The sequence below is a fragment of the Equus quagga genome, chromosome 13 (assembly GCF_021613505.1).
Source record: "Equus quagga isolate Etosha38 chromosome 13, UCLA_HA_Equagga_1.0, whole genome shotgun sequence".
Taxonomy (NCBI): Eukaryota; Metazoa; Chordata; class Mammalia; order Perissodactyla; family Equidae; genus Equus; species Equus quagga.
Window position 1 is genome coordinate 38815564 of NC_060279.1, and position 11682 is coordinate 38827245.

Genomic DNA, 11682 nt, shown 5'->3' on the forward strand with positions numbered 1-11682 from the left:
CAGCCAATTTCATTGTGTGGCATGTCCTCAGCTGGGAAGGTTCCATTTTCAGTCCCCTCCCCGCCTCCTTTACTTCTCTAATTCCTCTCACCTTATTTCCTACTCTCTTGGCCCCTCAGGGCACCAGTGGTTTCTGAATATTCCTAGAGTGACTTGAAATGTCTTGTGAAATAGGATCAGGGTGTCACTGGCAGAAAACCTGATGCCCCAAGAGCCACAGTACTTGCAGGGGGTGGGGAGGTGGGGACAAAGCAAACACCGGCCTGGCCCTCTGCCATTGCAGCCACAGGAACCTGACTCCTGAACACCCGGAGCATGAGGACCCCTGTGAATCTCGCTCCCAAGTCTGATGTCATTGGTTAATTGCGGGAAGAAATGTGGTTGTCACACAGATGAGGGCTCTGCAGGCCAACCCGGGAAGCCGAATTATAATCAGAAAGTTGGCTGGGAAGAGTGGAGACAGAACCGTGGGACGTGACTCCCTTGAGGGTATCGCAGCCTGCTGGATGGTGCTGGATGGAACTAGAGTGGCTTAGCTGCTATTAAATGGATTGCATTTGAGGGATGTTTGCAGGTATGTGGGCAGGACGTCGTACTGGTGAGATGTGAGGGATGAGGGAGAGGATGACACCCAGCTTTTGGTCGGGACAGCTTGAGTGAATGGCAGTGCCTTTCATGGAGACAAGGAGCACTGGCGAAGAACAGATTTAGGAAGGAAAATGGTGCACTTGGCAAGAGCTCCCTTTGTTTAGCTCTGCTCTGACCTGGTTTTATGACTTAACTTTCAGAAGGCACGTTTATTTGATTACTTTTAAATTTCACTTTATTTGCAGTTCCCTGGAGTCACCCCATTTCTGCTCTCAAGACTTCCTTCACATTCATTCACAAAAGCTTACCGAGGGGGCCGGCCCCGTGGCCAAGTGGTTGAGTTCGCGTGCTCTGCTTCCGCAGCCCAGGGTTTCACTAATTCGGATCTGGGCATGGACATGGCACCACTCATCAGGCCATACTGAGGTGGTGTCCCACATAGCACAACCAGAAGGTCCTACAACTAGAATGTACAACTATGTACAGGGGGGCTTTGGGGAGAAGGAAAAAAAAAGAAGATTGGCAACAGATGTTAGGTCAGGTGCCAATCTTTAAAAAAAAAAAGAGGGGGTGCTGCCGGGTGGCACAGCAGTTAAGTTCGCACGTTCTGCTTCTCGGCAGCCCGGGGTTCGCTGGTTCAGATCCCAGTGCGGACATGGCACTGCTTGGCAAAAGCCATGCTGTGGTAGGCGTCCCTCGTATAAAGTAGAGGGAGATGGGCATGGATGTTAGCTCAGGACCAGTCTTCCTCAGCAAAAAGAGGAGGATTAGCAGTAGTTAGCTCAGGACTAATCTTCCTCAAAAAAAAAAAGCCTACCGAACACCTGCTCCACAGAGGCAGGGCCTCGGCTGGGCCCCCTTTGGAGTTTTCTTTCCTTTCCTCAGCCACTCAGATCTCAGTGGTAAACCCTGAGAAACCTCCTGTGTAAGTGGAAATAATTTGTGATGCAAAAGGTCTTTCCCCTTCAGTAAAGCTCCTACCTTGGCCAAAGGATGGAAGAGATGGTGATTTCACCTGTGCTGGGGCTTTATTGATTCGTTTGCTTTACCAACATCTTTTAGTGCCAATTATATATACAGACCACCCTTGCTAGGCACATTTATGTATATTCGTCCATCAAAAAATATTACTTGCGAGGCCGTCCCCATGGCCGCATAAAGTTCTGCACGCTCCACTCCAGCAGCCAGGGGTTTGCAGGTTTGGATCCTGGGTGCAGACCTACTCCACTCATCAGCCATGCTGTGGAGACATCCCACACACAAAGTAGAGGAAGATGGGCACAGATGTTAGCTCAGGGCGACTCTTCCTCAAGAAAAATAAGAGGAGGATTGACAGTGGATGTTATCTCAGGGCCAATCTTCCTCACAAAAAAATTAATTAATTTAAAAAAGTGTTACTTGAGCATCTCCTGTGTGCCCTTGGGACACATCAGTGCACACCACAGGCTATGGTCGCTGCCCTGGAGGAGCTTTCCTTCTAGTGGGGCAACAGACAACAACAATAACTGGAAGAACTAGGAAATTAGCTAGTGTATTAGAAGGTGGTAGGAAAAAAAGAAAAACATTGAGCAGGGTTAGCGGGATCAGGGGTTGGGGTGGGGACAAGGTGCGGCATTAAGCAGGGCCTGGGGGAGGCTTCATGGAGAAGGCGACTTTTCAGGGGAGGCTTGGAGGAGGCGAGGCTGTAGGCCCTGGGGTGTGTGGGGGAGCGCTGTGAGCAGGCCGGTCCCTGGAACACTGGGAGATAGCACTGAGTGCAGGAGGTGGGGCGCCCTCAGGACAACGCCTGTCAGGGTGTGAGGGAAGCGGCCGGGGCAGAGGGAGGGCTTGAACTGCAAAACGATCGACAAAGACCTCAGCTGACCTGTGGGTGCTCTGGAGTGCGGTGGCCCTTTGTGGATGTCTCAGATTGAGGCAGTGTACCTCCTCGTGGACCAGGCAGGGGAGGAGCTGTAACCTGGGCGAGGCAGCTCCGTCTGGCTGTGGCCCATGCCCGAGGAGTGGGTTATGATGTATATCGTACCTTCTGGCTGCTGTGTTGAAAATGGGTGCCTCTAATTGTTAGGGGCCAGCAGCCATGTGAGCTGAGAGGTTGGGTGTAGCAAGAACATGACAGTTTAGAGACACTCTATTTAAGAAAAAAGTGCTGCTTCTTTTCCATTGCACATATTTTCTAATATATTGTTATAATTAATATGCACTACTTCTGTAAATACAAAAAAAAAAGTGCCCACTTGAGTCTCCACGGCTCCAGGAAGGTAAACTGCTTCTCCTTCCTTGGCCAGATCAGACACAGTTGGTGTGGAAGTTCCTCCCCTTGTCATTGGGAGGAGTATTTCATTTGTCCCACGGCAGGTTCCTCTGTGATGACCTCCGGTCTCCCTGTCTCTCCTCTCTCTCTCTCTCCATACAGATGCAGAACGTCATGTATGACTTAATCACAGAACTCAACGATCGGAGCGAAGACCTGGAGAAGCAAATTGGCAGCCTGGAGGCTAAGCTGGAGCATCTCACCGCCACCTTCAATTCCCTGCCCCTGCTCATCGCAGACACCCTGTGTCAACAGCAGCAGCAGCTCCTGTCGGCCATCATCGAGGCCCGGGGTGTCAGCGTGGCCGTGGGCACCACCCACACCCCACTCTCCGACAGCCCAATTGGGGTCAGCTCCACCTCCTTCCCGACCCCGTACACAAGTTCAAGCAGTTGCTAAATAAAACTCCCCACTCCAGAAGCATTACCCATAGGTCTTAAGATGCAAATCAACTCTCTCCTGGTCATTTGCCATCGAGGAACAATCAGACCAGGGAACGTAAAGAAGAGAGACCGAGCTAATTAACTAACTCATGTTCATTCAGCGTGCTTGGTTCGATATGCCTTGAAACCAGAAATCTAATCTCTGTCTAGGTGCCTCTACTTGGGAGCAGGAAGAGGAGATGACAGGAAGCGACGCCTCTGGCAGGGCCCTTGCTGCAGAGTTGGTGGAGAACAGAAATCCACGCTCAATCTCAGGTCTTCACTTGGGGGGGTGGGGGGTCAGATGCACTGAAGTGGCCAACAGTGAAGCCAGCCCAGAAGAGGGTCCCGCTGGGGGAGGGGGTCACGTCAGGCCTGGGGGATGGGTTCCTCACTGCTGGGGTCCTGGAGCACACCTCTCTCCTTTCCTTTTGTCTAAGGAAGTTTCTGGATGACAAAAGCAAAAGAGAGTTGCCCACAACTTGCCAAAATAGACATTCTTTCCTGCTATATATTATACAGTCCCAAAACTCAATTTAGACGGAAAAAAAAGACAGACAACTAAAAAACCAGATTTTCCACCCAATATTAATAACCACCTGCGTGTTTGCAAGCATGTGCGCATGTGCGCACACACACACACACGCACACGCACACGCACATCCACGTCTCACATTCAACCCAGGTCTTTTCTTGTTTTAACTTGACCTAAATAGAAAGGGACCTGGTCCCTTCCCCTGCACACAGTAGGACCTCTCTAGATGTGTATTGAGTTGGGATGAATCCAGTGTGGGTGCTTTCGGGTCAGGTAGTTTGCTAGTGTCGGCCACATTCTGAGCTTCACTGAAGATGCAGGTTCCTTCAAACACAATACAGGTTGCTTCACCCTGGTTATGCACCATGCTTGGTTTGAGATGAATGCCAAGCTAAAATTGTTGGCCTTCTGGAGGGATAAGCAATCTTCTAGAAATAACAGCTTCTGCAGAGTTTTCTTCTTATATCCAAACATGCTGTGTTCCATGGAGCACAAGACCAGGTGTATGTATGTGAGGGAAGGGGGACAGGATCTGTGCCTGTGTGCACACACGCACAAACAGGTGCAACCCAGTGACACCTGAGTGAATAGAAATCTTGTCTGGGGTTTGCTCAGCTATATTTATCCAGAAACAGAGTTCCAGCTCCAGAAGTTAAGCGTGCAAAGGGGTCAAGTGCCTCAGCTGAGTGCTGCTGAGCTGGGAGGAGAAGTGATGGCAAGTGGCCCATGTGGTCCCTTCTACCTGACCTGAAACCATCTCAAAATGAAAGATTATGAGAATAAAGGGAGCCCTTAGGGCACCTTGCGGGTAAGGTAAGATGACGTGGATTCCTCAGTTGCCTGTTCCTACTGTGCCATGTTAATCTTGGTGCAAAAACTATTCTAATATCTCACAGATGCCAGAGACTTCAGAAACATCGAGGGCAGTGCAGTGGCAGACACTGTGAGGAGAGGGCATGTGGATGCGAACCTTCTTCATTGCTCCATAATCTAACCACATGTAACATTTGTGATGTGAAAGCCATCATGCTCCTCATCACTTTTCTCATTCTGAGGTTTTGACTTCTCCTGGCGGGGAGTTAAATGATGCTGTATGGAATATTTCATCTGTTCAGGGTAAAAACGCAAGGGTGTCATTTCCATGTGGTTGTCCCGTTGGGTTTTGTTTTGTGCAGAACATCATTGCCGTTCTGAAGGCAGGGTCTAGCTGCGCAGGTTTTTCGTCTGCAGCGCTGGGTCTGGCCTTCTAAGGACGAGGGAGTCATTGGACAGCAAAATGAAGACGACCCCAGAACTAAGGCCACTCTTTCAAGAAGATTTAGTCTCTTACTAAACTTCTTCTATTTCTTTTTATCGCGGTTGTTCCTTTAATGGCCTCATGTTTATCCTGATAACTCCTTGGAACGTTTTCATTGATTGTTTCGCAAACCATAGATGCCACACTTGCTGTTGGCTTTTTATTTTTTTGCTTGTTCTTTTAACTATTGATGACCTGAGGGACCCCCTCCTTTTTTATGTCCCAAGAACGGTGCCCCTGTTTTCAGTGACAGTTCAGCCAAACATATAAACAGATGAAATAACCATACAGTTTCTTTTTGGCGTTAGTTCCGTTTCACAAAGTGAAGACCATTGACAGGTTGACCTGAGTGTGCCAATATTGGTCGTTTAACCTACAGCCCTCGGCTATTAATTCCTATTTGCCTTTTCCATTCTGCTGTAACTCTGTGACGTGTGTGTGTGTGCATGTGCACACATGTAGGGATTTAATCTTAATTTCAAATAAATGACCCACAAGATTCCACTGCCACTTCTCCTGCCCGAAAGTGTGCACAGACTGCCATGGGTCCTCATAGTCTGTGGGTACTTCCTCTTTAGCCCGTCACTAACGCTGTGCACTTAGGTAAGCCCTGAAGACCAAGCTAGCAACACTAGTGAAGGGAGCGGTGGAGTTATTTCTAGTAGCAGTAGCCACTGGCATCCTAGAAACACATGAGCATTTGCAGCATGACTTGACCTATTGGTAGTGCAATAGCTATGTATGATTTTTATCCTTGGCAAAAAAGAATACTTACCCTTCAGGAAAAAAAAGATTGAATCTGCATGTTGATCCTACAATGGTAAATGAGAGGCTGCTTCTCTGTACTAGTATTTCAGCTTTATGTGGGGAAGTTACCCATTCTACTCCAAGTACAATCAATCCTTGATGACTTAGATATTGATTATCCGGGTGTAGCTCACCCAGGTTTTCTTCCTATAGCCCATCTTTTGGCTAATTCTACTGTTCCTCAACATCACAGTCCGATGGGACAGGAGGCAGGTGGATTCTCATGCCGTGCCTTCTCTTCCTTATTTTCAAGTTTGATGGTGGAGGAGCTTTGATTATCTGCTCAAGAATTGGCTATATGTAAAAATCATTAATTATGGTAAACTCACTCCAACACCGAACTGATTGAGTTCTGCCCACTCCTGGAAGGCTGACCCAGTGGCAGAGCCCTTACTATAACCTTTCTGATAACTCACTGACAGGTCAAAGTACACTAATATTCCCTAAAATATCTAGACACTTGAATTAAAACTACAAGCCACCCCCTCATCGCTTAAGCCATATTATAGCTTCATGTACTGTAAAGTCAGGGATGTACTGTGATAATTTAAGACCACTAATCTCAGTGGAATTTCAGGACATAGCATCAGTTGATAAATTATACCAGATTAGGGGCTCATTCCTCCTTAGATTGAAGTCCAAATAAAAATCTGCACCTTTGGATCAAAGGCCACATATGTGTGATCATCATCAATAAATTGTCGTAAAGTGTCTATGAACTGCTCTTGCCATCCTCATAATATGTAACCTCATGACATCATATCTCTATAAATGCTTAATACAATCCAAAAGGATAAGAGGGGTGAGGCCCTGAGTCACCACTAACTTCTGAACTCAGCAAGTACCAGTGGTAACAATCTCGTAAATGAGGAGGTATAGAAAATGTATGTGTCAGTAAATTCTAAAGTGCTAAGCAAGTGCAAGCTATTGTTATTTATCAAAGACCAAGGAAGAACAGTATTGAAGAAATAATGATTTTAATATATTTGAGGATTTCCCCCTTAGATTTTCAGTAATTTCCTTGTGAATAAATAATTATGGAAAAGAAGAAAACTAGAGATACAGAATCAGAATAAATAAAACTCTAATACTGGATCCACAGCTTTGGCCAATGAATCTAACCACCTCATACCTCAACTTCTCTGTTCTTAAAGTGAAGATAATGGTTAATATTCTAAAAACAAAGTATTCAATAGATTAAAAAATGGAATCACTATTGTCATCAGTAGCAGCCCAGACCGACTCTACCTAGTCCACATTTTGATGTTGCATCTGAATGCAGTCAGTAGTACCAAAAAGTAATTATTACATATCAACTAGGTAGTGAAATTAGCAGGGGGAAATATGGGATTGGTACATAGTTCCAGGACCTCTCTCTTCCTTCAGGATGTACCTCAACACATGGTGCACCCCAAATTAAGAATCAGTGTTTCATCCCAGAACAAATGGTGTTGCTACCGTCACAGTACCACAACTGAGACACTATGAAGTCATTGCACTACCAGTAGGTTACTACTCTTTTTAAGTTACTGCTTTTAATTCTTAAAATATGTCCCCACTTCTATACAGTCATTCTACTTCCCTGGAAGTTGCTTAGAAGCAGATTGAGGATCGATAGTGGTCATCTTGCTGTCCCTGTTGACTCTGTGTGGCGTTCAGTTTCAGTACCTTAGACAGCTACCTGGCGGTTTCCTGGTAGCCATTCCTTCCTTGCCTCCCCCTGCAGTCAGCTGGTTTGATGACGCCCTGGGCAGTATCCCTTCCTTCTCTACTGCCACCAGAGGAAACATTATGGGAATGGGATCATGGATACCACTAAGAAGGAATGGTCCAGGGTTAGCAATATTAACTGTCTGCCTCTGGTAGTGGAATATAGCAGAGTATTCTTCACCCTGAAAGCTTGTGCCAGGCTGCATAAATAGAAACTAGCATTAAACTCCTGTCAGACAAGTAATATGTAGATGTTTTACTGAAATAGACCGAAGCTTATTAAAAAGTACTCAGCGCAATGGTATATAAATATATACAGATAGAGAAAAAAATAACTGTGATCTCTTTTTCTTACACCATTACTGGAAACACCCCAACATGAACTGGAGTTCCCTCTGAACAAAACCATTATCAAATCTTCAACGTATGACCTCCAAACCTAGGTGCCAAGTGCCCTGTGACAGTTGTTTACACACCTGAGAAACGCATTCTGGAAGCTGTAATCTTGGACCTGGACTATGTGTTGAAACAAACAAAAGAGACGTTGTGACCAACCAAGCTGGTGAAGGAAAAGCACAAAATTCAATGCCAACCTTAGTTAGGATCCCAAAGAGATGCTGAATTTATAGCCAAGAAAAAAAAATCAGTGACAAGTCAAGTACGAATCTGATTGGAACGGCCAACGTCCAGGTTCACCGAAGAAGGACAGGGAATAAACAACATTCTCTCGAATCTCGTCCAGGACTGATCCACCTTCATCAGACACACTTTTTAATGGCGCAACAACTCAGTTTTGGTCCCAGACTCTCTATTCTGCACTGACCAGAAGAGAGCAACAAAAGAGAGTGACAGGATGTTAATGGAGGAAACATTTTCATGGCAAACTCAGAAACTGAAGTGTTTATATTCAGAATCAGATGGGCTTCGATATGAATTTGCATCTTGCCTCTGTACTGCTTGCTATTTTTTAATGATAGGAGAAAGCATAACAGTTTATTTTAAATATGAAATATATTGCTATATTATAAAATATATTGTAACTTTCAATTAACATTTTGTATCAAACTAGTCTTTAGCAGGTCAAGTGTCAGCCTGCTCACCCAACGACTGTTTCTGAGTACACATCATGGTTAGTGATTGCCTGACACCCAGACCGGGCGTCCTCAGCCGACAGAACTGCCATATTCTAATTCTCCAAGACATGACTATTGGAGACTAAAGAACATTATTCCAAGCTTAGAAGAATAATACTACCCTAAATTCTACCAAGCCATTTCAGAAGAGATTTTAAAAGCCATTACTCCTTTAGTAGCTGTGCAAAACCACCTTAATAAAAGTGCAGGCTCTTTCTAGATAAATGCAAAGACCCCTTTACATAAATTCTATAAGTCTCAAGCTCAGCCAACCAGTTTTCCTTTAGCAATGTCAGAATTGGGCATAAGGAAGAGTCTTGTTCTCCTGTGACACAAAAGACTCAAAATTCTAGGCATCATGAGTTTCTCTATGTTACAGTAAAATGTGGATTGGCATTCCATTGACACAGGGCCCAATGAGAGCCCAGTGCGCTTTTCTGAGTTGGCAGTGCCCTGGAGGGCATGAGGGTTCCACGTGTTTATCCACAACACAGAGCACAGCTCCTAAGGGAATGAGGAGGGGAGGCAGGACGCGCACAGCAAGACCCAGCAAAGAGCTGGGCTTCCTTTTCTGCTAGTTTACTCTAGGTGGGAGGAAAGAATGAGTTTCAGTCAAGATGTTTTCTTTTATTGGCAAAATTTGGAGAAATTCTCTGCTTAAGCAACTATGAAATCCATTCCCTTCCTCTGATATAGCAGTTGAGACACACATGTAGAATTTCTCACTTCCCTCTTCTCAATGACCAATGGACCATTTCTAGATGAAAACAGGATATGTTTGGTGACAGAGCAAAGGTTTCCTTGAATCAGTCGGCCTCCTCCCAAGGGGGACCCTCACTTGTCACCATCACTTGGGAGTAATATTGTACAGGTGCAAACCAAGGCTCGTCAAAGTTGAGTGAACTGAGCATGTGTATCTCTTCCCTTCACAAACTCTGAAAATTCACACAGATACACGGCCAGTGAGAGCAACAGGTTTTCTCCTGGGGAAAGGGCTGGAATCCTCTCAAACTTCCATTTATTTGAGCTTAAATGTAGATAAGCCTTGGGCCTCAATGATATTAATTATCCATGCTGCCTGAAAGAGAAATATCTAAATGCCCAGCTTCAGTCCGCTTCTGTAGCTGAGATCTAGCTCGTAAACACATTTTGTTTTTACTGAGCTAAATTCTCTCAGTGTCTGTACTGCTCCTCAGTTCCAGGTTAGGCTGAGCTCCATTAAAGCCATCAGAACTCCAGGGCACCTGTTTTTAGCAGGTTACTCACTCACTGCGTCATGGAAGTTAGTTTATTCTCAATTTTATAATTGACCGATGAATGTACTGGTGGTAATTGATTTGTCTCTTAATACTTTTCTGCTACTAAATAGAACTATCTCTTTTGGCTTTTCCTTCTAGCACTTCTCAGACTGACTAAGACTTTTACATTTATAGAGAACGAATATATTCTGATTTTTCCCCTCAAAGTTATTTTTCAATCTAGAATCAAGGAAACCAATACAAATTCCTGATTTGGGGAAAGCAGACCTCTTGACAGTAATTCAGGTATGTGGCTAGATGCTAACCCTTGCTTCTCAAAGCATGGTCCATGGACCAGCAGCATTAGCATCACCTCTGCATTTGTTAGAAATGCAGAGACTTGGGCCCCACACCAGACCTCTCTAATCAAATTCAGCATTTTAACAAGATCCCCAACTGATCTGTATGCACATTAAATATTGAGAGGCACTGGCCTCACCACACAGCAATGGTAACCAACAGCATTAAAAATTGGAAAATTAAACCATTTCTTCCTTGATCCCCATTTACAGAATTGCTTGATGAAGTAAAGGTCCTGTATGATCATAAGGATAAAAATAGATAGATCTTAAAATTCCACTTGAGGTCCTATAGCTTGGGTGGTATACAAAAAGAGGCAGTCTTTTTCCAGTCTAATTTTTTACATGCTCCATTCATAGCCTTGAGCCATCTCAAAGCCCCTTTTTAGGTTTTTCATTTTAGCCTATGCTGGCAGGGCCATCAGAAAATCAGGTGGCCTCTCAGGGCAGGTCCCCTGGAAGGACACCTGGGTCTCTGCTCAGTATGGTGCAGAAATAGCTGCCTCTGTATTCCTTCCCGGAGAAGCTCTGCCTCCCGCCAGTGAGAACTCTCCTCCCTAGGGAAAACTAGCCAGAGAAGTTAGATTAACCGTCTAGAAACATTCCTAATCTCCTTTTAAACCAATTCTCTTATTCATTACACCAACCAGAGACACTCTAAGGTGAGCAAGAAAAGATGTGAATTGTGACATTGGCGCCATAAATCGATATGTACCCAGAAACAGTTATGTTCTAAATTAATGGCTTTAACCTGTTCATTGTAAAAAGTGCCTTGGACTTCAATCTAAAGAGGTCAGTATAAATATATGTGTGTGTGTGTGACGTATGTAGGCAAATATTTACATATTTATACATACATAGGTGCACACACATATACGCGCACATTCATATATAATATATACATACATATATAAACGCTTCATAATATATCATATTGCTATTCGCAGCTCCGTTTCTTTTGTCTGGTCCTATGTTTATTTGTTTAGTGAGACCTTTACATAGAGAGGTTCTATTCAGGACATTGATGTATTTTTTTGTTTGTTTTTTACTTTTTATTAAAAAGGTAAAGGATATTTAAAAAAAAGTCAAGTGCCTGAAGGTTTTGAATGGAGTTGTGGTAAACTTTCTCAGGTCACCAAAGAGGAAACTGCTTTTTCCTTTGGGAAACACACTTCTGTTTCAGCAACTTTGTTTTCCCTCGGTGGGAGCGCATAAACAACAGTAGTTAAAGTAATTTTGTAATTTCGTTGTAATCCATGTTCGTGGTCTCCATAGAGCAACA

At 44.6% G+C, this 11682-nt stretch overlaps 1 protein-coding gene across 2 annotated transcripts in view; it reads left to right on the forward strand.

Annotated features, from left to right (window-relative positions):
* KCNN3 (potassium calcium-activated channel subfamily N member 3) overlaps positions 1–11435 on the forward strand; it is a 158504-nt gene extending 147069 nt beyond the window's left edge. The window contains exons 8-9 of one of the 2 annotated variants that reach the window (XM_046683442.1): positions 3002–3247; positions 3493–11435. In XM_046683442.1, the coding sequence (XP_046539398.1) occupies positions 3002–3247; positions 3493–3525 (279 nt within the window). In that variant the 3' untranslated portion in view covers positions 3526–11435. Of the gene's footprint in view, positions 1–3001 lie in introns of both variants that reach the window. The other variant, XM_046683441.1, reaches the window with a different exon arrangement.
* Positions 11436–11682: the final 247 nt, after the last annotated feature.